Raw genomic sequence first — 26,246 nt, forward strand, 5'->3', positions numbered from 1 at the left:
ACGAACTGCCTGCGAGCACATTGGAGCTGAACCCGGCACGCTTTAAGCGAGCAGTCAAGTCGGTGGTGTGCAATAGGGGTGGGGAGGGTGGACGGGGTTAGCATTTTCTGACGTATGAGTGTTGTTTGACTGTGTGCCTGTTTTTACCCCTCAACCATATTTCCCGTTGATCGTTTTATCTTTTGACTTGTGACACAGAATAGCCACAATGAGTGATGTGGAGTTGTCAGCAATTGTCAATATATACAATATATATACCCCAAGGTATCGAAGAAACATTAAACCAGTACAATTTGTTAGCCATAAAACTACACCCTGAAATAAACTGTTCGGGACACAGTCCACGCATGTTAATGTATCACGACTATAGCAAGGGACGCAAAAATTATCTACCTTCTTTGATATTTACAATGTTTTGACATTAAAATATTTTTTGAAAGCAGCAAATAAAAAACATGCAATCACCAGCCAGCCGTTGCCCAACTGAGTTTCGCAAATTTTTGTGCAGTTAACAAGGCAGGCTTCCGCTTTACGCTAAGAACATTGATTTCCAGGTTCGATTCTTTGTTTCGCCGCTAGAGGGGGTGGGGCGTCTTTCCCACCCTGGGCATCTTACCCCACTCTCCCCTACATATACAAACTAGCTTCTACTTTCTAGTGACCATTCATGACCTAGTATTAAAGGTAGTGTGCCACCTTTGAAAGATTTCCCATTTTATTTTTCCTAGGATAAGAAGCTTCTGTTTTTACCTAATATCGCAAAAAAATCAAAAATGGGCCTGGAATAGTGCCTTTTTCGCCTAAAAGTTTTTCGGTTTTTAGATATGTATAACAACTGTAGTGGGCTCACTGGCGGATCCAGACTTGCGTTTTGGGGGGGGGCCAACTCGTGCAAGGAGCCAAACCTAGGGTACCCCCAAATCCTGTTTTCTCATCGGATTTAGGCCACTTATTTTTCGTCACAGCCCTGAAACGATAATTTTTTTAAACTAAAAAAAAAATAGAGAGAGAAATGGTAGCCCACTCAACCCGTGCCTTAATATTACTTTGAAAACACTTCAAATTGCTTTTGTCGACCGCCGCTCCGGGTCGGTGCTTGGCGCAGCCTTCGCGGGCTGGGAGGTGTCGGTTGAACCTCTCTGCCGTTCGGCCCCTGATCAAGCTAGAGCTCGCGGAAAAAACGAGTGTGTTGCCTGTCACTTGTCAGTGACGAGAGGAAGCCGATGATACCCGATTTTAAGGTCCTTGGTCATTGGTTGACCTTCCAGGGCGGTGTTTCACGGCGGTCGCGCTGCCAGCCGCTGCCAGCGCATTCCGCGAGCTAAGGTCAACCTTCGGTAGTGTTGTAGGTATAGGCTAGTTGATGTCTTCATGGAAACCAAAAGTGCCAACAGCGCTGGCAGCGTGCCGTGAAACACCGCCCAGGTCAGATCACAGACCCAAAAGACGGGAAAATCAGGGCCTGTCAGAACCTCCTAAAGTAAGGCTGTAATAGATTTTTGTGCTGATCACGAATTTCATGTTAGTTTGGATCATAGATGATGTCTTCATGCCTTTAGGCCATGTCGGGGCAGGCCAGGTCAGGTCAACCAGGTCAACCAGTACTTATGGGCGTCCGTGTAGCAGGTGTCCGACTACCACTGGCAGCTACGTAACATGATACGAAGGCATCAAAACTACTTCGTAAATGTTCAAATGGTTGCTAAATGCTAAATTCAAAATCAGCTAAACGAAACTATCCTAGAAACATGTTAAACTCGGAAAAGTGCACCGAGGTCATCAAAGGTCAATGACCTGACTTGACCCTAAGGTGACATTGGCACCTACCACAATGGTTGGGACCAACATCATTTCACATGTTTGAGCGTTTTAAACCACGAAAAGACCGCAAACGAGCGGATAATGTGAGCCGACATACGCGGAATCGCGATTCCGGCCAAACATGGCCTCAAACATGGCCAAACATATGGTGCGTTCGGAGAGGCACATTCCACGTGGAATCCGTGGAATACTCCATGCGCGCGGAACATTCCCGGAAATTGGCCGTTCAGAGAGATACGCCTCCGAACGCGGCACGGGGAATATTCCAGGGGACGGTGAATATTCCATGCTCTCCGAACGCACGGATAGTCTCGAGAAATAGGCCACAGGTCAAAGGTCACTTGGGTCAGGGTCATGAAATTTTCAGACTTTGTCAACATGAGGGTGCTAAAGTTTCGTCGCGATCGTATTCATGATAACTTACACGATAACTTCACGCGTCGATCGAGAGGTAAAGTATGCAATAAGAACTTCTTGGGTGAAGACGAGACCAACACTCAAGCTCACATATTTTTAATGATACGGTAGTTTCTACCTACTACGCTACTTTCTCACATTCATATTTCTTAAGTGTTTTTGGGGGCCAAAATACATGTTGCCCCCTTTCAGGCTTGGGGGCATGACCCCGTGGCCCCCCTGGATCCGCTAGGCCGAAACTAACTAGGCCGTTTTCAAACGGTCTGATATTTCAGGTCATGGTTTGCAAACGGCCGGTGTTTTCAGGCTGTTTCATATGCCCTGACTGGGCCAGGCCGTTTGCAAACGGACAATTTTCATACGGCCTGTAACATATATTCATATTTCACCATCTGTCGCAGCATCAAATGCTGATGTGGTGCACTCAAAAGCCGGAATTGGTCCTTGGATGCCGTAAGGACCCTTTTAAGAAATAAGTGACCCGACTGACCCCTTAGAGATTGGCCTGAGCTCTGACCGAAATAAGTCTTTTACCGTTTCACGGGAAGGGACAAAAAGGTCCCTGATATGCTTCTTGTACAATTACCAAACAAAACAAGCTTTTCAACGCCAACTCAGTGAGTGTTCCTAAAAAAAAAATTATTGCGCATATTCCGTGAATGAAAAATTGCCGGGTCATGTCAGGTCAGGCTGCCAGAGCAAGTTTGTTAACTTGACAGTTCAATCGATATGTATGCAATAAGACCTTCTCGGGTGACGACAAGACATGACGACACTTTATGAAGGAAGCTAGTAAACCCGGTGGTTTCTCCATAGGCACGGGAACCGGGGCAGTGGGGACAGCTTGCCCACCCCCCAACTATGGGGCCGTGGGGGCGGTGCCCCCACAACTTTCAGACGGAATACCCCATTTTTTGCAAATGTTTTCTTTTTTTGTTGAAAAAAGCCAAGGGATGAAAAATAAGTGGCCTAAAACCACCGGTGAGAAAACTATATTTGGGGAGACCCTAGGTTGATCTCTATTATGGTGTGCCCCCCCCCCGCCCCAGTCTGAAAGTAGTTCCCGCACCCCTGAGTTTCTCTACGCTATTGAATCACGCCGGTGATTCTAACTTTTAGGTATCTACTACGCAACCTTCTCACATTAATTTTTCTTCAAGCGTTTTGGGAGGGGGGCCAAAAGATATGTTGGCCCCCCTTTCAGGCTTTTGGGGGGCCATGGCCCCGGTGGCCCCCTCCCTGAATCCACCAGTGGGGCGCGGTGCCACCACAACTTTCAGACGGAATACCGCCCTTTTTGCAAATGTTTTCTTTTTTTGTTGAAAAAGCCAAGAGATGAAAAATAAGTGGCCTAAAACCGGTGAGAAACTAGATTTGGGGGGACCCTAGGTTGATCTCTATTATGGTGTGCCCCCCCCCCCCCCCAGTCTGAAAGTAGTTCCCGCACCCCTGACTTTCTCTACGCTATTGAATCACGCTGCTGATTCTAGTAGGTATCTACTACGCAACCATCTCACATTAATTTTTCTTCAAGCGTTTTGGGGGGGGGGCCAAAAGATATGTTGGCCCCCCCTTTCAGGCTTTTGGGGGGGGCCATGGCCCCGGTGGCCCCCCCCCCCTGGATCCGCCAGTGAGTGGGCTCACCTGCAAACAGGCGTCGGGCAACAATCGCGAATGCGGCGCACTTGTGACAATAAGCAAAGGTCATTATAGTGTTACGACCATACGACGTACGGGAATGAGTTATCAGCTGTCTAATCGTAGACAACACAATGTCGAGCCTTAACCCTATTAGTGGCAGGGGGGGGGGTTTATCCACCCCTCAGGTTTTTCGGGAATATCTCCGTAACCGCTGAAGCTACGATGCTGAAATTTTCTGACTTTTCCTAAAACTAAATTGGGCACATTCCCTGAAAATTTCAAGTTCATAACTTTACCAGGGGCGGCTCCAGAGCACTGGAAATTGGGGGGTCCTATTCGTGAAGCGAGTCATTTGGCGAAGATCACGATGCTGCACCAGTTTTACGAACAGTGAATGAAAGGTATCATGTGATAACATATACAAAGTTATTGTGCATCCTCTTTTGACACGTTTTTGCTATAATAGGCGGATCCAGGCGTCCAAAAAGGGGGGTTATTTTTTACCTCCCAACATAGGTGCCCTGACACCGCCTATGCATGACCAATACAATTTTAGTCGTTCTCTCATAAGAAAATTGTAACATAACAAGACCATTGCCACCCTTTTTAGAAACAGTACCAACAAAAACCTTAATTACTATACTTTTTGTGTACCCCCAATCTCAATGATCTGTATCCGCCTATGATTTTTGAAAATGCATATTTTCAGGATCCATGTGAATTCCTGGTTCATTCTCTATCGATCGGCAAAAGTTGCGTTAAGATTGGTTCAGAAACCTGGCCGTGATAAACAGTCTAAAATGTATCTGCAATTTGCCCGTTTTTACCCCCCTCTACCCCCCTATTGACATTTCTTAATTTTATTTTTTTTTAGAAATGTAGATCTCGTTGAGCCAAATCGAATGCCGTTTAAATTTTGAAAATCGGCCGGTTAGATCTCGAGATATCAAGGGGGGGTCGTAAACAGCCCCCCCCCCCTGCCACTAATATGGGGTAGCCAGGAGCCTGCCACTAATAGGGTTAAACTGTAAGCCCGTATTGGTATTGTTTCTTTTATTTGGCTGTCGAACATTATTTATGGTTTGAAATATGATTTTATGTAAAATAATTGATATGAAAAAGTCGTCTTATAAGTTATGACCCCATTTCACCACACGCAAGTGGCAGAAATGACAATGATCAGCTGACGCATTTTTCTTGGCCGAAGTCAGAGCGCGCGGCCCGACGCACCACGCGTATTTGGAAATTCCGACCTCGACGAGCATCAGAAGCCACCTAACAGGCGTGTTCGAAACCGCAGGAGATGATGATGAACGGGTTTATCGAAACTTGATTGGATGAGCATATCGGTAATAGCGATTTCAGTGTGTGCATTTATTGTTCATAGTGGTGTGAAATGTGGTTGGGGTACGACCGACAACCCGTCGGGGCGAATTTCGCACTGGGGTACTCAAAATTTGAAGAATTTAAGTCGTTTCCATGAGTTTTGAAGGTATGGATAAGTTCTAAAAATCCGGTTCTCCTTATCTGGGCCATTAACTCCATACGGTCCAAGAAAGCTGGCACACTACCTTTAACTTTCAGGTGGTTGCTGGCCATAAACTGCATCCTGCGCATTGCGTATGGACTATGGGTATCTGGATAGACTGTCATGATACCGAAAATACATGATACCGAAATGTAGCTTGCAGTTTCTTTGCTAACAGCAGGAGGTCTTTGTACTTGCCCCCTCCCTCCTTGCTGCACTAAATGAGTGTCAAAATTTTGAGCTGACTTAATATGACAAACAAAGCCGGCATTGTGTATTGTCGAACGTCTTCTGACTTCTCAGTTACATAACCACTAGAATGCGACATGCATTTGAGCGCTACAGGAGATATGCTAAGTACAGGTCTCGCGGGTTTTAGCGGTAGGTTTTGCACCTAGAAAATTTAGTGTACTTCAGGTTATATCTTCGTCGTCTTTAGCTTTCAAGTGTTGAAGATGCGATCGACTTATTGGTTCACAAGCCGGCCATGATTGTGTAAAATGGCTTCATCGTAGATCGATTAGTTTCTGAGATATAACCGGAAATGTAAAAGTGCAAAACCTATCGCTTAATCTCGCGAGAGCCGTATATCTTCGCAATGCGAATAGTGTATCTATAAAAAATAAGCCCCCTGGATATGTGTGGTTCAAAGTCTTTTAAGCTACGACACTACCACGACTATTCTACGGAGATACAATCAAGGGAGGGCTGGCTGACGAGTGCTCTGGAGGATTCCACCAGGTTACATGGACGTATTCATACATACCAACACCAACCGATGGTAAAAATGCTTCGATTATAATGGCAATGAGTGTAAAAAGGTGAGCATGTAAATTGTAAGAAATGAATAGAGCACCCGCTTATGGCAAGAACATGACCCACCAGGTATAGCCGGCCGTGGTCTTTAGTTTATCAGATCCTTCAGATTTTCCTTTACCAGCTTCATGACATCAGAGTCAGCATCTGCCAACGCTTCGCACATGTCAAAATGATCCCTTGTAGGTAGAATATGACAAGTCGCATCACACTTGGCATCTTTAAGCGCGGACGCATACTCTCTTGCCTGTCTGCGAAACTCTGGCGAGTCGTGCTCCCCGACCAGTACCAGATGCCGCGCCCGGGAAATCCGGGTCACGGCACCAACATGTCGCATCGGACTGTTGCGTTGTGCGCATGCGCCGTCCATTCCAACCTTCTCGTTGACGCTCGTGTGCAGAAGCGGCTCCAAGTCGAACACGCCCGAGATGTGTACGGCAGCTACGATTGGCGGGCGTTCGCTGTCGCTCAGGGTCGACCAATCGGCGAGCAGCATGGCGACTAGCTGCGCGCCAGCTGAGTGGCCGAACAGGAGCACGGCGCGACTGCGCAGATCCAGCGCCATCTGCAGGATGCGGCGGCCGACGGTACGCACCTGGCGATGCACCCGATCGGTCAGATGGGCGTCCTGATGTAGGATCCCGGTGAACTCAGTGGTGTACGATATGATGGTGATCCAGAGAAATGCAGGAACTGAAGACACGAGGGAAGACAGCAGCCGGGCCAATTTTGCAAGAGGTGCAGGATTTTTGTCGGATATACTGAACGAGAGTTCTTTGGAATGCGGAATCCACAGCGATGCCTCCTCCATAGGCGGTAATGCTTCGGTTGAAGATAATGACGAGGAGTTGGAATCTCGTGTGACTTGCAAAGTGGATTGGTAACGGGGAGCATCTAACCTACTATGCCGAAGGAGCCAGACAAGCTATTACCAAAACATAGAACAATTAAATCATGTAATATTTATACTCATCCAATCAGGTTCTTTTACAAGACTCGAGAACAGCCAGGAGAAATGATTGGCGTTGATGCGGGGGCGATGACACTTAGTTTTGACATATTTGTGAACACACCCAATTTACTGAGAAGAGATCCATGAAGGCCACAGAGTTCTCGCCAGCCTGTGCTGATTGTGCGATGCTTATTCAGGAAATGTGTTGAAACTTGCAACTCCACTCGTATTGCATATTATAGGCTATAGCGACTGGTATAACAATTGGATAATAGATTATGTGGCCACAATTGACGCTCCAGAACACAACACTTCCGAATCAATTGATCTCAAAATAAATTAATCGATTCCATTTCCAACCTACGGCGAAATTGAGCAAAACAGTAAAGCCTTATAATACAGCTACCTATAAGAACTGCCGGCTTACGTTGCTCCAGTGACACTGACCAGCCAGTGTCCTTTCTTTACCGAGGAGAATCCCAATAACCTCTGAGTGTACGGGGTCGACTCACCTGTGCCACAATCTCATCTAAGGTGACGGCCGGCGCCAGGTCGTAACCCACGGTGACCGTGCGCCATCCCAGTCGGTGAAAGCCGAGTGCCACGCCGTCAGACGAGGCCAGATCCATTTCCTGCCAACAGAACAACCGATACTGTTGGACACATTTTCTAGTTATTGGTCGGCGCAGAAAAGCTCAGGATATGTGTCGACAGCCGACAGGCTGGTGTTTTCGTTTAGGTTTCCACGTGATAATATAACGCGGCGTATGAACGTAAGCTGTAAACGCTGCCGACATGATAATTGAAAATGCGACATGGAAATGTTATTTGAATAATATCCATCAAACTTTGCCATTAGTGCACAGCATACTTCGGCTAGCACGTCACCATTTCACCCTTAATGAATGCGACACGGCTTCCTGCAGGCCTTCATTAAAAAAGGTGATATTATATACGAGTATATAGTGTAATGCATGTATAGTGCGGCCCGCTGCATTTTTTTTTTCACCGGGGAAGCAAGAACAGCAGTTCTCAAATGGCACACTGTAGTGATAACTGAGGTCAGTCAGTTTCCAATAACGCAATACATAGAAGCCATGCCAGTCACAACATACATTTAATACCGTCTGTCATATTGCTAGTATTTTACTTTATCGATAGATTTGCCATTTGCGCTGAGCAGGCGGTACCTAAGTGCATTAGTATCATTCGACACGCTACAAAGTGTGCGACCATTCAGGGTATAGCGCACCTGCATGGCTTGATAGATATTATCACGAGAAGAGTAACGTGACATTTTCTGCGCGCTTCATCTGCCCAGCTAATTCCCTTACTTGGCCACCCACAAGAGCCATCACCATTTCGACGTAAAACTGCAACGCTTCAGTCTGAGTTTATAAAAAAAAACCTTTGACTCGCATCATTCACGGCTAATACATGTGTAGTGTTCACCGCCGTCTCCGGATTCCGATGTATTCTCACAAACTCGCGGTGCAGAACACTACGGCACTGCCGTGCTGTGCGGCCGGGCGGAGCCTCTCGACTGCTGGCTCTGACTGGAGCCGAGCAGGGTGCGGCCGCCTCACACTCGTATTACCGGGGGCCCGATGCCGAGCCTCGGACACCCGATGCACTAGGTACTCGATACACTACACATTCCCCCCTCTCGCAAAAAAAAGGAACAGCATCACTGCGACACGTAGTAGTCCGGTCGTCTACAGGCACGGTCGCTTCGCCTGGGACGCTGCACGCTCACATCGGCGGCGTCCGGCGACGGCTCGCAAGCTGTCTCGGTCGACGGGCGAGAAGCAGCGGCGAGCGATGTCAGCGGGCCAGCGGCGTCGGCCTCGGAAGTCGTGGCGGTCGACGTGGTGTCGCCGGGCCCAGCGGGGGGAGATGCTGAGGGAGACGCCGGCGCGTATGGGAGACGGGCCAGATGGGCGGCGTTCCAGGTCCGGCCGTCAGCCAGACGGTACGTTGCGGGACCGACGCGCCCAGTGACTCGCACCGGAGACGTGAACCGACAGGACGTCTTCGAGCGGTGTCCCTGCCGTCTCACGCAGACGTAGTCGCCCTCAGTGATGCGCGGCGTCGTCACGCCACGGCGGCGGTCGTAGGACCTCTTGTTGGACTGCTGTCGGCGTCGAACTCGAGACGCCACACTGTCGGCTCCTGGTGTTGACGGCTGAATGACAGGCAGGTTCAGCCTCATCTGTCGTCCATGCAGGAGCTCTGACGGTGACTTCCCAGTTGTGGTGTGTGGGGTGGCTCGATACACCGCCAGGCTCTTGCGTACCTCGTCAATGAACGCTGCTGGTGGACAGTCTGTGATCCACGACTTGAACGTTTTGTTGAAGCGCTCTACGGCGGAGTTGCCTCTAGGCCAGTAGACGGACGATTTGGTGTGCTTCACCCCTCGGGCGGCCAGATACGCAGTGAACTCCCTGCTCGTGAACTGGGGCCCATTGTCCGTCACGATCTCGTCAGGATAGCCCTCTTTGGCCCACACAGTTGACAAGAACTTGATGACGTCTTCAGTCTCAGTCGATGACGTCAGGCAGACTTCCGCCCATTTGCTTCTGTAGTCAATCAGAGTGATGGCGTAACGGGCAGTCGCTGGTGCTCCGTTGATTGGACCAACGATATCCATGCCCAGTTTCGACCAGGCGCGGTCCGGCAGGTCGACTGGCTGCATGGGCGCAGGGCGTGCGCGCTGGGAGAGGACTGCGTCGCTGTGCTGGCAGCGCTCGCAACTTCGGCACAGCTCCTCCACCTCACGGTTGATGCCGGGCCACCACGCCAGATTCCGCAGCGCCTGTTTCATGCGGACGATTCCGTCGTGCGCGCTGTGCGCCAGCTCCAGGTATCTGCGGCGGAGCTGAACGGGCACAACAACTTGTTGGGCTCCTCTCAGGATGACGTCGTCGTTGCGCACCCACAACTCGTGTCTCATCTTGAAGTACGGCTGGACTTCAGCCGGGCAGGCCTTGGCGCTGCTCGGCCAGCCGCGCTTGATCTGATGACGCAGCTGCTGCAGCTCAGGATCAGCAGCTGACGCGGTGCGGACGTCTTGCTCGGTCAGCACGCTCTCTTCATCTGTCAGAAGAGCGATCACCTCTTCTTCAGCGGAGCTGTCTTCATGCAGGTCCGCTTCTTCGGGGTGGCCACGGACCATTGTCAGTGAGCATATCTCGCCAGGGTCGGGCTGAGACGGTGGCGGTTCCGGGACTTCTGCGCTCCCAGTGACCGCCAGCGGATCGATTGCCCCACTCGCGGGGTGCAGGTTTACGTCCAACTGCTTCAGCAGGTCCAGTCCCATGACGGCTTCTTCACCGTCGGAATCTATGATGAAGAACTCTGTGTTGGCTCGCCGTCCACGGTAGGTCACCAGCGCTGGCAGCGTGCCAAGCACTTGAAGCTGGTGTCGACCAAAACCGAACAGACGAGCAGACGTTCTATTGAGACGACTGCCTTTGAAGAGACGTCTGGCGATGCCGAGTCCTAAAGCGGACACCGTGGCACCCGTGTCAACTTGCAGATTCACGGTCTGCGTGATACCTGGTACCTCCATCTGTACTTCGCACATCATCTTATCGGTATTTGGTACGGCGCAGCAGAGAACAGTCAGCTCGTGACACCTTCTGTCGTCGTTCTGTTCACCAGACCAGCAGACCACGGCAAAGTGACCCGTCCGCCCACACTGCCTGCACGTGGCCCCGGTAGCGGGACACCGACCGCGCTCATTGTGCTGGCGCCGACCGCAGCTGGGGCACGTGTCCGGTTGCAGCTGGGCAGGTCCGGGGCGACGGTCGGCTTGCAACTGGGCAGGGGCGGGGCGGCGGTCGTCTTGCCGCCGGGCGGGTCGCCAGGGCCGGTGCCCGCGGCGCTGACGAGCGTCAGATATCTGATGCAGTGACTGCGCTCCGTCGGCGGCGGGCCGCGCCGGCCCGGCCATGGCGGTCGCCTCGCGTCGGGATCGCTCGAATGCCTCGGCGATCTCCAGAACGCGGTCCAGGGTCAGACCCTTATCCTGCAGAAAACGCTCGCGGAGAATCGGATGCACTGTTGCTTCCACGACTTGGTCACGTATCATTGCGTCTGTCATTTGTCCAAACGAGCAGTTTACTGCCAGGCGGCGCAGCGCCGCCACGTAGTCGGCCGTCGGCTCGTGCGACTCTTGCCGTCGCTGCCGGAAGAAGAACCGCTCCGCGATCACGTTGACCTGAGGTTCATAAAACTCGGCGAGCTGCCGCTCAGCCGCATGGAACTCGTCTTCGTCTTCTCTCCTCGGCTGGACCGGTAGGGTACGGTACACCCGTTGCGCCTCGGCGCCGACACAGTGCAGAAGGAGAGCCGTCTTCCTCTCCGTGCTGTAGGCCTCACCTCCCAGGGCAGTCAGGTAGTTGTGGAAACTGAAAATCCAGTCACTCCAGGGCAGTGCTGGTTTTCCTGGTCTCGCCAGGAACGGAGTTGGCGGCGACACCCCCTCGACGTTCATCGTCGGTAGTATTCAGGATCTCATCCTTGTCGCCAGATGTAGTGTTCACCGCCGTCTCCGGATTCCGATGTATTCTCACAAACTCGCGGTGCAGAACACTACGGCACTGCCGTGCTGTGCGGCCGGGCGGAGCCTCTCGACTGCTGGCTCTGACTGGAGCCGAGCAGGGTGCGGCCGCCTCACACTCGTATTACCGGGGGCCCGATGCCGAGCCTCGGACACCCGATGCACTAGGTACTCGATACACTACAACATGCTCGCGGCAGTTCACAGTAGTTCAGCTTCACTGAAATGTGGAAGTTGATACGATCATCAATTCTAAGCCGGCCGAGAGTCCAACATGGAAAAGCTGCTAGATAACCAGCATACTTTTTGTTCGACCCTTCCGGGCCCGACAAGGGAAGTTCAGGGCCAAAGAATGATGGATTCATGGAAATATATCAACATTAGAGTTCGATTCGATTCGTTGGCAGTTATCGGCCATGCCGACGTGTGAACACGACCTCCAACACATTGTACCACTGGGTAATATTCCCTATCTTTACAACTGCCAGCCTCGGATTAAATTAAATCGGATCCGCCGGATTACAGTAAGTCCAATTGGGCACTGACGAATGCAGGGGGATATTTGGGGCATTTGGCCTCACCCATATCAGAGTGCTGATCTTCAGCTATCCAGCGCTATGAAGAGATAACTACTTAGTTTGCACGCAGAAACAGCCTACCAGATTCCAAGAAATATAAGACGATTCTGGTTATTTATGACGTGATATCAAAATCTATCTATGTTAGTCAAGAGTAGGCGATTATGCATCAACCGCCGTATTCGTCATATTAGTACAGGGTGACACAAAAAAAGCGGTCATCACCAAAATTCGAATAACTTCGGAAGTTTTATTCAGATCATCACCAAATTTCGGCCACTTTAGGTCACACCTATGTAGCAGACATCCACCAAGTTTCAAGTCTTCACTACGAATACTTATAGTACAGTGTGTGTTTTACTGACGCTCCACAATGTGCTCCAGGTGAGCGCCACGGCGCTGCAGGGCGTAGGCACACCTGCATCCGGCGGGCAAAGTTGTCGATAACCCGATGGCTGTGCACTTTACAGAGTGCAATGGCCTCTGGAGACAGTGCTCAGGGGGTGTGCTACCCCTGAAACGTTATTCTTATCGGGTTATCGGCAACTTTGCCCGCCGGATGCAGGTGTGCCTACGCCCTGCAGTGCCGGGGCGCTCACCTGGAGCACATTGTGGAGCGTCCGTAAAACACACACTGTACTAAAAGCATTCGTAGTGAAGACTTGAAACTTGGTGGATGTCTGCTACATAGGTGTGACCTAAAGTGGCCGAAATTTGGTGATGATCTGAATAAAACTTCCGAAGTTATTCGAATTTTGGTGATGACCGCTTTTTTTGTGTCACCCTGTATGTCATATGGCAATGACATATTCCTCGGGTATCTACCAGCAGTATGAAAAAGCCCCAAACACTTCATCTTATCTCGGGGACTTAGAAATTGTTTGCATCAAACAATACGTTGAACCACAATATAAAGGAGGCCCCGATAAGTCAAATCGCTCATCAAGCAGCGCTGAGTAGTGAGTACTTATGCCACTTGTTGAGCTTGACAACCAACACTCGAGGGCGCGCAGTCTGGGGACTCCCGAAGAAGGAAAATAACACCGTCTCGTTGAACTTCTGTTCATTACGGTTAGGTGAGTTGTGCTGATTCAAACTGCTCAGCTGACAGCTCCTGTTATAAGGACCTCACTAGCTGTGAAAAGCCTAACTGAAAGACAAAAGCGATGATGTCTGATGGTGATTCAATCGTGCAAGTTCCTGTTACAAGGGTATTGTCAGCTCTGTAAAGAAGCTAGTCAAAGGTGGTACTTGATTGCGTGGACAAGTTCAGACGCTCAGACAGACCAGAGACCGGAGCAGTCGGGGGTTCGGCCCGCCTAGCGCGTTAATGAAAGGCATGGTGCTCGTTAGTTGATCGAATGGCGACTTTTTAGGCTTGTTCTCGTTTCGTTATCTTCTCCAAGCAACGCGGTGATAATTGAAATAAAAACTGATGTTGGTGCACATTGTTTTTGCTAAGCCAACGAGCCACCACGCACAGGGGCGGTCGCAGACTTGGAGTTTGGGGGGGGGCCAACTTGGCAAAGGGGCCCCTGCGCTGACCCAGGGGGCCCGGTGCTAGCTTAAAGGGGCCCATGGGCGTAGTGCACGGGTGCAGAAATCCAGGCCATAGCCGGTGAAGCGGGGGGGGGGGGGGGGGGTAGGGAGCGGCACCCGAGCGGAGGCTCATTGTGAGCTTTGAGGGTGTACCATGTCGAAAAAATACCGATGAGTGCATTTTGAAGTATTGATATTGTCAATAATTCACACAACTGTGAATGGATTACCGCAAAAGTAAAGGCGGCTTAGGCGGCTAACTTTGCCATTTTCTAAGATCATCGTGCTAAAACCTTTGACAGTGGGTCATCGGTATCTGTTCACCGTTCAATCACATGTGTTCCGTTTCATCTTTTTTTTTTACTTGGGCACAAATGTAAGTTTTGAAGATCATTACAGTAGCAAATGCTTCGAAAGATGGATAGTGGGCAAATATCCTAAATTTTCGTGCTGCATGGAAAGCAGTGTTGCTGAGAAAAGGGGGGTTTGTTCCAGATTGTTGTGGATGCAGAATACATTGTCTGCACCCACTGCAGAATTATTGTTGGTGCAACTGCGCCCACTGCACCCATGGTTCCTACACTTATGAGCCCATCGATAGCGCTCCGGCGATACCTATCGCCTAGAGGCTGCAATGGGGCCCTTAGAGTACGGTGTCAGACCCCCCAGAGGCCGGCGTTGGACCCAAGGGTCAGCGAAGGGCCTCAAAGGCCCAGGTAGTGCCCTAGAGGCTGATGTGGGCCTTCAGAGGCAAGTGCATGACCCCCGAAGGTAAGGCATGAGCCCCCCAGAGAACAAATTAGGGCCATCAGTGGCCGGTGTAGAGACCTCATAGGCCAGTTTGGGGCCCCTCAGAGGCTAGTGTGGGGCCTCAGGTGTCGGTATGAGGCACTTAAAGACCGTAATGGGTCCTCAGAAGCTGGCATCGATCCTTCAGAAGCCAGTACGGGGCCCTCAGAGGCACATAAGGGTCAGTTTGGGTCCCAGAGACAGAAATGGGACCATCAGAGGCCGATGTGGGACCTTTAAAGGCTGGTTTGGGCCCTTAGGGGCCAGTTTAGGGCCCTCAGAGACCAGTACAGGGCCTGCAAAGAGCAGTTTGAGACCATCAGAGACCTAATTGGGCACTCAGAGGCTAATGTGGGTCCTTACAGGCCAGCATGGAGCCCTCAGAGGTTAGCGTGGGGGCCCTATAAGACCGACATGAGCCGGCGTTGGACCCCATAGACCAGTAGAGGGCCCTCAAAGGCCAAGATGGGCTCTCAGAGGCCGATGCGGGCCCTTAGAAGCCGGCATCGGGTCTTCAGAAGCTCGTGCGGGGCCCTCAAAGGCTAAGGTGGGTCCTTACAGGCCAGCACGGGCCCTCAGAGGTCAGTGTGGGGCCCTAAAAGACCGGCATGGGCCGGCGTTGGACCTCAGAGGCCAACAGAAGGCCCTCAAAGGCCAAGATGGGCCCTCAGAAGCCGATGCTGACCCTTAGAGGCCGGCATCGGGTCTTCAGAATTCAGTGCGGGGGAGGGCCCTCAGAGGCTAATGTGGGCCCTTACAGGCCAGCATGGGGCCCTCAAAGGTCAGAATGGGACCCTAAAAGACTGGCATTGGCCGGCGTTGGACCCCAGAGGCCAGTAGAGGGCCCTCAAAGGTCAAGATGGGCCCTCAGAGGCCGATGCGGGCCCCTTGAGGCCGGCATCGGGTCTTCAGAATTCAGTGCGGGGCCATAGAAGCTAATGTGTGTCCTTACAGGCCAGCATGGGGCCCTCAGAGGTCAGTGTGGGGCCCTAAAAGACCGGCATGGGCCGGCGTTGGACCCCAGAGGCCGGCGGAGGGCCCTCAAAGGCCAAAATGGGCCCTCAGACGCCGATGCGGGCCCTGAGCGACCGGCATTGGGTCTTCAGAATCCAGTGCGGGGGGCCCTCAGAGGCTAATGTGTGTCCTTACAGGCCAGCATAGGGTCCTTAGAGGTCAGTTTGGGGCACTAAAAGGCCGGCATGGGCCGGCGTTGGAACCCAGAAACCAGCGGAGGGCCCTCAAAGGCCAAGATGGGCCCCCAGAGGCCGATACGGGCTCTCAGAGGCCGACATCGGGTCTTCAGAATCCAGCGCTTAAGGCTGGTCTTGGGACTCGAGAGACAGAAATGAGGCCACCAGAGGCCGGTGTGAGGCTCTCAGACGCCGGTTGGGCCCCTAAGGCCGGTTTAGGGGCCCTCAAAGGCCAGTGGAGGGCCCTCAGAGGTCAATGTGGGTCCTCAGCGGTCAATGTGGACGCATGACCGCCACTGAAGGGCCCTCAGAGATCAGTGTAGGACCCTCAAAGACTGGTATGGGAGCTGTTAATAGCTGGCGTGGGTTTCTCGAGCCTCGTAACAATCGAATACGGGCCGGGGCCCCATACGGCCATGGGGGCCCATCGGTTGTTTGGGGGGGGGCCAAATGATATGATGGCCCCCCCTGATTTGCCTTTGGGGGGCCATGGCCCTGATGGCCCCCCCCTGCGACCGCCACTGACCACGCATAAGGTCTATCTAAGACAGCTCAGTATACCAAATATAAAAACTACCAGGTGAGTAGTATCATAATGTACAGTTATAGTTCGTCACTAACCATGATACATTGAGCTAGGAACTAACGCAGGACAATCCATAAAGTTCGACACTACGGGGCTCTTTTTTCGAGTCTAACAGTCTGAGACTCGAAAAAGACTACTGCCTGCCAATGACTACTGAGCGCCTGGCTGCCTCTTATCGAGCTTATCAAGTTAATTGCGGCCAGCGGATACTCTACGAAGGATTAATAGGTACATACAATAACACAGTGAGCTATCATAACCGTAATGACAAGCATCTCAGAAGCCCGCCTGAGCCCACAACACAACTATAGATGGGCCAACACAACTATAGAGGTGCCTCCCCCTGCGCTTCTTTTATCCATCAAACGCGATCCCGTTAATTATTGTACAACAGTATACCTCACCTGCCAGTACCCTCCGTGTATGAACACCGCCAGCGGAGCATCCTCGGGTACATTCGTACCCAGCACACTGTACCGCTGTTCCGGCCCGTCTCCGTACCGAATGTCGAGCTCACACGGCAGCGACGCGCGCGCCCTCTGTGCAGCCGCAGTTACAGCTTCGGCGAACAGCCGCACAACCTCGGAGGGCGCCACCCGTTGCACCCAGGCCGATGGCGAGTATTGCTGCTCCAGATCGGCGGCAGATGACGTCATTGTGATGTCACTGTGGGACAAAATGGCGGAATTTCAGGGACACTGATCACAGGGAACATCGAGAAGACAGTGGCGCAGGAACTACTTTCAGGCGGGGGAGGCACACATGATACTTCCCGGAACCTAAGGTACCGTACCCGCAAATCTAGCTTTCTCAGCGGTTTTAGGCCACTTATTTTTCACCCCCTGACCTTCTAAAAAAAAAACGACATATGCAAAATAGGTAAGTGAGACATTCTGCCTTAGCTGTCAAGTCAGGGAAAGTCAGGGAAAATTCTTTTTAGTGTAATTTTTTTCCATTCAGTTTTCCATTGTGATCCACAATCCCTAATTTGGGGAGGACAAGCTGCCCCAACGGTTGTCGGTTTTTGGCCCTATGAAAAGTTGTGGGGGCAGCGCCCACACAACTTAGAGCTGTAGGAGCTGTAGGAGTAGGCTGCCCCGATTCCCCCGTGATTCCCGCGCCTATGGATGAAGATATAGGCGTGAGAGGTCAGAGGAAAATGCTAATTTCGGTTATATGTTAGGTAATGCGTTGGCATTATCGGCAGACAAGCCACAGGGACGTAGTGTAGGGATCATCTATACGATTTATCATCTATGCGATTTGTCATCTATGCGATTTGTCATTTCATGTTGTCATTTTCATTTATATTGTCACCGCTTTATTAATCAATCTGTTACCTGTTGCCAATTGCACGTCAAGTTTGTTTGTTATTTGTAAACCGGCCTGCCGCTGGCCTCAACCTTCCTAGTAACCGCTGTGCCATACGCTATAGAACGTGTCGTGCAAAGGTCACGGCGGCACCCCTGAGGCGGCCGCTGCCCGTACGTTTAGGAGCCCATTGTCGTGACGTCATGACTGTGAGCAAAGGTCGCGGTAGGGGCTCTCCCGGCAGCCGGACGGTGACTCATACGTTAAGCTTGTCTCTCGCCGCGCCTGCGGGCATATTGGTAGTACTAGGAACGGCCAGCATGTGACCGCGGTTTTCGGCGACATTGTCAATTCGTTTTTCGACTCTGCTGTTCGCTGCAAGACCAATACACATAGAAAACGGCTCGGGCATTTGGAGAAGAGCGGCTACTCTGAGGCGAGGGAAGAACACGGAGATTCACACAAACGACCTGACTAGGTTGCACCGGCCACAGTCGACCGAGGTGGGCTTCTGCGCCCTTAAAGACGCCTCTGACTGGCCATTGCGCTGACACCCTGGTCGGACCACGGTCATTGATCGGACCCTGCCACTGGTTCGTGCTCAGGCTGCCTTAGCGGGTAGACCTGCTCGACCAGACGCCCCACTGGTGGGCGAGTGCTCGGTTCCGACTTTCACCGCCGGTCCAACAGCGTTCTGCTGGTTCCCGCCGATCCGGTTACGACACCGCAAGTGCCGTACCGACTCGGGCGTCCCAGGTGGGCGTAACGGTTACCACACCAGTTCGCGACCCCCAGGCTCTGTCAGCCGTCGTACGGCTCTCGGACGGACACTCTAATAGATCAGCCACAGATCAATAGGTTGTCACGGACCGTCCGTCCAGCCACGCGCTACCCACAGCGCAGTACGACAATTGGTGACCCCGACGTGATCTCCGTTGTTCGACCTTAGCCTCTCGTCATGCCCGCGGACAGCGCACAGTCCGGCGCCGCAGCTCAAGACCCAGCCAGCGTTCCAGCTTCAGCCTCCGAGTCAACTCATCGGCCCATGGCTAGCTTCCGGCTACCACCATACTCTCCGGAAGAGCCCGACCTGTGGCTACTGCAGGTGCAGTGCGCTTTCGACGTCAGCGGGGTCGACTCCGACGAGCTGAGGTTTAAGCTCCTCGTCGCAAACCTGCCCGCCAACATCGCCGTCCAGGTCAAGGACGTCATCCGGTCATCTCGGTCTTTTGACGTGCTGTGTGCGGCGCTCCAAGCCCGCCTGGCACAGTCACGCGCCGACCGACTACAAGCCCTGCTCGGCCGCCAGCAGCTCGGCGATCAGAAGCCGACGGCGCTGTTGCGCTCAATGCGCAACGAGCTAGCCGCAGCCGGGGACGCCCCGGTTGATACGGAGCTCTTCCGTACCCTATTTCAACAACGGCTACCGCAGCCCGTCCGTGCTGCCCTCGCCCTCCTGCCAGCCGACAGCACGCTTGACGCACTGGCAGAAGCGGCCGACCGGTATCTGGAAGCTAGCGGACCGGACCCACGGCTATCAGCGATCGCGGCACAGCCGTACACACAGCCGGCACCGCCCATCGCTGCTGCAGTGACAGCCCCAGCGCCAGCTGCAACCCCTGCGCTGGACACCGTCATCGCCTCCCTGGTCGCTAAGATGGAGCGCCTGGAGGCCAGCAACCGACGACTCGAGGACGCCGTGCGGCGCGACCGCAGCCGTTCCCGGCCGCGCCAAGCGTCTCGCCAGTCACGCCGCCCGTCACCGGCTCGTCCTTCAACGCCGCCGCACGACGACACGCTGTGTTGGTACCACCAGCGATTCGGCGCCCAAGCGCGCCGATGCAAGTTGCCGTGCTCCTGGATCGCCTCGGAAAACTGAGGCGCCCCGTGCTGATGGCGCAAAGCACGGGCGCCCCTCCTGCCGCGCCACTCCTCTTCGTGAGGGACACGGAGACGGACCGGCAATTTCTAGTCGACACCGGGGCGCAGGTCAGCGTGCTGCCTCGCCGCTGCCTGCCCAACGGGTCTACGCTGACCCCTGCTCCTGTCGGCCAGCAGCTCGTCGCGGCAAACGGCTCACCGATCGCGGTGCACGGCACCTGCCTGCTGGACGTCACCTTGAGTCAGCAGCACCGCCTAAAACATCGATTCTTCGTCACTGACGTCACCACACCCATCTTGGGCACCGACTTCCTGGCCGCACATCACCTCGTCGTGGACGTTGCCAACCAGCGTCTCCTGCGGGACGGCACCGTCTGCGCCAGCGCCGAGCGGTCAAGGCTGTGCTCCATCGGAGTGCGTCTCGTCCGGGAGCAGGCTGCTGCTCGCTTCGCAGCTGTCCTCGCCCGGTACCCGGATGTGACCTCACCAAAACCTGGACCAACACCGGTGAAGCACAACGTGACGCACCACATCGTCACCAAGGGTCCACCGGTGTACCAGCGGCCACGACGCCTCCCGCCGGAGCGCCTTCAAATCGCACGTGCTGAGTTCAACAAGATGCTCCAGCAAGGCATCATTCGACCGTCGAGCAGCAGCTGGACAACTCCATTCCACATGGTGCCAAAGAAGAGACCCGGCGAGTGGCGTCCTTGCGGCGACTACAGAGCGCTGAACGCCCGCACCGTACCAGACCGCTACCCGCTGCCGTACCTGCGGGACTTTTCAGCCGACCTGCATGGGTGCACCGTCTTCAGCACCATTGACTTGGTGAAGGCTTACCACCAGATCCCGGTGGAACCTGCCGACGTCCCCAAGACAGCCATCACGACACCGTTCGGCCTCTACGAATGCGTTCGGATGCCGTTCGGCCTCAGAAACGCCGGACAGACCTTCCAGCGTTTCATGGATGAGGTCCTCCGCGGCATACCGGGCTGCTTCGTCTACCTGGACGACATTCTGCTGGCCAGCCCGACTGCCGAACACCACCTGCAGCTCCTGGACCAAGTGCTTCAGCGCCTCAACACCTACGGCGTCGTCGTCAACAGGCACAAGTGCGTCCTGGGACAGGAGCAGGTGGTGTTCCTCGGCCACTCGGTAGACGCCGACGGCGTCCGCCCGCTGCCTGGACGAGTCGAGGCCATCAAAGACTTCCCGGAACCGACCACTCAGTCCCAGCTACGGAGGTTCCTGGGGATGGTAGCCTACTACCACCGCTTCATCCCCCAGGCAGCCGAGCTCCTGCAGCCTCTGCACGCCTTAATCACCCACAAGGCAAAACGCTCGAGAGCGCCTGTCACGTGGACAGACTCGGCGCGGCAGCGTTTCAAGAACGTCAAGGACGCCCTGGCCACGGCGACACATCTCGCACACCAAGTCCCGGACGCGCCGCTCGCCCTCTTCGTCGACGCCTCGGACTGCGGAGTGGGCGCCGTCCTCCAGCAGCACGTCGCCGGCGAGTGGCAGCCCCTCGCTTTCTTCTCGAAAACGCTCCAGCCTGCGGAGAAGAAATACAGCACGTTCGGGCGCGAGCTACTCGCCATCTACCTGGCCGTCCGGCACTTCAAGCACGCCATCGAAGGACGGTCAGCAATCATTTTCACAGACCACCGACCACTGGTAACGGCCATCGGCTCCTCGTCCGACCGCTACTCGCCACGAGAGGTCCGCCACCTGGACTACATCGGCCAGTTCGTGTCGGACATCCGCCATGTGCCTGGCAAGGACAACGTGGTCGCCGACACGCTGTCACGCACGGTCTCGATGGTGGCCCAGCCGCGACCCCCGCTCGCCGACTTCACTGCCATCGCCAAGGCCCAGTCCGAAGACGGCTCGCTGGAAGACCTCGAGGCCTCAGACACCTCACTGCGCCTGCGCCACATCCCGGTCGGCGATGGACTCCGTCTGCTCTGCGACGAGTCCACCGGATCGCCTCGGCCGGTCCTCCCAGAGGCGCTGCGCCGGCCCTTCGCCAAGGCTCTGCACGACCTGTCGCACCCTGGCGTCGAGGCCACCGTCAAGCTCGTCTCTAAGCGGTTCGTCTGGCCCGGTATGGATCGCGACGTGCGCCGCTGGACCCGAACCTGCCTCGCCTGTCAGCGCTGCAAAATCGGCCGGCACACCAAGTCTGACGTCGGCACCTTCCAGCCACCTCAGCAACGCTTCGACCACGTCCACGTGGACCTCGTCGGCCCGATGCCTCCGTCAAGAGGGCACTCGTACCTCCTGACGTGCGTCGACCGGTTCACTCGGTGGCCAGAAGTCATCCCTCTGCCGGACATCCGCACCACCACGGTCGCCCGCGCCTTCCTCGAGCACTGGGTCGCCCGATTCGGCGTTCCGTCCATCATCACGACGGACCGAGGCGCCCAGTTCGAGTCGGCCCTCTGGTCGGAGCTACAGCGATTCCTGGGCTGCCAGCGAACTCGGACGACGTCCTACCACCCGGCCTGCAACGGTATGGTGGAACGCCTGCATCGCCAGCTGAAGGCCAGCCTCCGTGCACACCAGGCTACGTCATGGACGGACGTGCTGCCGCTGGTGCTCCTGGGCCTCCGCTCCACCATCAAGGCGGACCTGCAGGCGACGTCAGCCGAGCTGGTGTACGGCTCCTCACTGCGGCTTCCCGGCGAGTTCTTCATCAGCAGCCAAGCCTCAGCAGCATCACCGGCCGGTTTCGTACAGGACCTGAAGCGCGCCATGTCTCAGGTGCGGCCGACACTCCCACGTCCGGTCCAGCGCGCCACGTACGTCCCGACGGCACTCCAGACGGCGACACACGTCTTCGTGCGCAGGGACTGTCACCGCTACCCGCTGGACGCTCCATACGACGGACCGTTCCCGGTTACCGAAAGGACCACCAAAACCATCACCATCGACCGTCGACAGAAAAAGGAGGTCATCAGCATCGACCGGTGTAAGGCCGCCTTCCTGGAGACGCCAGACGAATCCGGTCATCGACAGTCTGACCTGCCGACTGTGCAGCCGCACGGTACTCAGTCCAGCGGCCCGCCGGCCGCGCCACCGCTCAGCAATGAGCCCAGCGGTCCGGAGCTTCTGATCTACGGTGACGCACCAAATCGCCCTGCAGCCGTCGCTCGGGCTGACGCTGCACCATTGCAGCCTCGGCCGATACTACGGACGACCCGCTCCGGCCGCGTCATACGACCTCCGGTAAGATATCGCCATGTCACTTTTGTCCGCGACATGTCTGGCGAGGGGGTACTGTAGGGATCATCTATACGATTTATCATCTATGCGATTTGTCATCTATGCGATTTGTCATTTCATGTTGTCATTTTCATTTATATTGTCACCGCTTTATTAATCAATCTGTTACCTGTTGCCAATTGCACGTCAAGTTTGTTTGTTATTTGTAAACCGGCCTGCCGCTGGCCTCAACCTTCCTAGTAACCGCTGTGCCATACGCTATAGAACGTGTCGTGCAAAGGTCACGGCGGCACCCCTGAGGCGGCCGCTGCCCGTACGTTTAGGAGCCCATTGTCGTGACGTCATGACTGTGAGCTTTTTTTTTTTTTTTTTTTTTTTTGTCCTCCCGGCAAGCCAAGTGGCTATAGCCGGGGGAAGGGGAAAGTTACTAGCTGGCAATTGGCCAGGTCTTTCGTTTACGTTACGTTAATGCCGGCTATTTGATTCCGGCCCAAGAACTAAGAGAAAGGCAAAAGACTACGTTAAACCGGCTCATGTGGCGTCCGGTGGGTTGCAAGGCAAAGGGAAGGCCGAAAGGTGCCTGATGGGCGAGACAATAAATTTGGTTACTTACATAGAACTTGCTGCTGTGACTTGCTGCTGATTTGTGTGCTGTTGTTTGGTGTGTGTTGTTGTGGGGTGAACTTTACCAGGAAAAGTCCTAACTAGAAAAAACCTGGTGCCTAACCAAGAGGGCAAAAACCTGTGCTTTCAGCCAAAGTACACAGTAAAAAAGCCCTTTCTTTAATTACGTTATATTACGTTACGTTATATCGCTAATGTGTATGTGTGTTTGTGGCTGTGTCTCGAGTGGGCCTCAACCTTTAAGAGGGATCCCTGTCGAGAACAGCGAGCTTACACACATATATGTATACACTTGGAAAAGGCGGCGAGAACGAAAGCGAATGGAAGCAAAACGAAGCGGATGGAGACGACGATGGAAGATCATAAGGACATCTATATACTGTGTGCTGGGTTGCGATCATATGCTATTGATGAGATTCGAATCACTGAGGAAGGTAAAGAGAAGTTCAATTAGATCTGGATGATCATCACCCAGGAGTGTTGGGAGGTCCAGGCTGAGGTTGTGTGTGTTTGTGTAGTGAATGATGGGTTGACGGTATTGGTCGTAGTGTGGGCAGTTGAGAAGGAGGTGGGCAATGTTGAGTCGTGTTAGTGGTGTGCAATGTGGGCATGTGGGTGGGGGTTCGTGCTGGTAGATGTATCGGTGAGTGGTACTGGTGTGTCCAATTCTCAGCCTGGCCAATACCGTTTCTCTAAGACGATTACTTTGATTGGAAGAAGCAAATGATTTGATTTTTGGGTGAATCGGGTGTAGATGTTGATTTGGAAAACTATTCCAGTCGAATTGGCGAAGGTCGAGAAGAGCATTTTGGATATGATTAGCAATATCTTTGTGCGGACAACGAAGTGTGTTTCTTTCCGGTTTGTCTAGGCTATTTTTCGCTAGGAGATCCGCCCTTGTGTTACCGGGAATCCCCGCGTGTTCTGGTATCCACAACAGGCGGAATTCAAATCCTTTTTTCTGAATTGTAATTATATGTTTCTTGATAATGTATATTATATGATTGTCATCTTTTTTCCTGCTTGAGATGGCACTGACTGCCGAAGCTGAGTCAGTGCAAATTACGCTTTTTTGGATGTGTTGTTTCTTGATATAGATAATAGCTAGCAGAATCGCTGATAGTTCAGCTGAAAAGACCGTGAAAAGATTATGTAGGCGAATGGAGTTTTCGTAGACTTTTGATGTAACACCAGCGCCTGTTCTGCCATTTGATAGTGATCCGTCAGCATAAAAGAAGGTATGATCGTTGTATTGATTTACATATTGTATGAAGAGTTGAGAGATTTCTTGTGAGGAGATATGCTTCTTATTTTCTGAGAAAAGATGATCTACGTTCTGGATGGGTGCCAACCAGAAAGAGGTTATAGGGGGGATAGGCAAAATGGACGGGAAAGAAATGTTGAAATGATTAAGAGCCTTCTCTACGCGATAACTGATCACTGGGAATCTCCTTTCAGGGTCACTTGGAGGAGACGAAGAATATCGATTTGTAAGTATTTGATTAGAGGGATTCGAGGGGTTCGCGCAGCAACGAAGATAAAAGCGGAGAAGAAGATATTTGCGGCGTCGATCAAGTGTAGGAATATTGACATCAATGTGAAGATTGTCAATATTGGAAGTTTTCATTGCACCGGTGATTATACGAAGAGCGGTGTTCTGAATCACTTGGAGAGAATCAATTTTTTTAGTGGCTATATCATCGTATAAGAAACCGTTGTAATCCAGGATAGGACGAATTAGGGAGGTGTATAGGCGGAGGAGGGTTCTCCGATCGGCTCCCCACTCCCTGCCGGCTATACATCTCATAATCGAAAGTCGTCTGGCGCATCTTTGTTGAATGTCTTCGAAGTGTTTACTAAAATTAAGCAAGGAATCAAGTGTGATACCTAGATATTTAAAGTGTGAAACGAATTGAAGGTTACGATTGTTGATTCTAAGGTTACGATGATTGGTTTTGGGGAGTCGTCTTGAAAAAATGACCGATTTTGATTTGTCTGATGAGAGGACGAGTCCCCATTGATTACACCATGTTTCTATTTTTTCAAGAACGAGTTGCATGATTGCTATGCCTTGATCAAGATCACGATGAGAAACCCAAAAGGCTACATCATCGGCGTAAAGAGAGTGTTGTATATTGCTAGGTGTGTTGTTGAAAAGGTCATTGATCATGATCAAAAAGAGAGTAGGAGAAATTACACTGCCCTGTGGGAGGCCATGATCTAGTGTAAAGAGTGGAGAGTAGGTGTGGCCACAACGGACTCTGAATGTTCGATTAGCAAGGAAGTTCTGTATAAAGTTCGCCATGTGACCGCGAATACCGGTTCGATGAAGTTTAATCAGAAGAGCGGATTTATTGACTTTGTCGAAGGCGTTTTTAAAATCAAGGAAGACGGCGATCGTGTATTCCCTTCTTTGAAATCCTCTTTGAATTGTGTCAATTATGTGAATAACACTATCAGCAGTTGACCGACCAGGTCGGAATCCGTTTTGGTAAGTAGTAAGAAGATTGTTTGATTCAAGATACGCCCTAATTCGTCCGTTAACCATTCTTTCTGTTAGTTTAGAGGCACAACTGGTGAGAGATATAGGTCGATAGTTAGAAGGGTTTGAGGGAAGTTTAGAAGGTTTAAGGATAGGGATAATGGTGCTTTCGCTCCAGGAAGCAGGATACGAATTGTTTTCCCAAAGGCGATTTAGAGTTTCCAGGAGGGTTTGCTGTCCAGATTCAGGGAGATTTTTGAGAAAAGCGTAGGCAACCTGGTCTGGACCAACTGATGTGT

General features: G+C 52.8%; 1 protein-coding gene across 1 annotated transcript in view; it reads right to left on the bottom strand.

The window, feature by feature from the left end:
- Positions 1-5,667: 5,667 nt before the first annotated feature.
- LOC122365894 (kynurenine formamidase-like) overlaps positions 5,668-26,246 on the bottom strand; it is a 50,465-nt gene continuing 29,886 nt past the window's right edge. The window contains exons 2-4 of the mRNA XM_043337508.1: positions 16,826-17,087; positions 7,688-7,807; positions 5,668-6,818 (exon numbers count right to left, since the gene is read on the bottom strand). Of these exons, the coding sequence (XP_043193443.1) occupies positions 6,312-6,818; positions 7,688-7,807; positions 16,826-17,077 (879 nt within the window). The 5' untranslated portion in view covers positions 17,078-17,087 and the 3' untranslated portion in view covers positions 5,668-6,311. The remainder of the gene's footprint in view (positions 6,819-7,687; positions 7,808-16,825; positions 17,088-26,246) is intronic.

The sequence above is a fragment of the Amphibalanus amphitrite genome, unplaced genomic scaffold (genome assembly GCF_019059575.1).
Source record: "Amphibalanus amphitrite isolate SeventyFive unplaced genomic scaffold, NRLGWU_Aamphi_draft 000771F_arrow, whole genome shotgun sequence".
Lineage (NCBI taxonomy): Eukaryota > Metazoa > Arthropoda > Thecostraca > Balanomorpha > Balanidae > Amphibalanus > Amphibalanus amphitrite.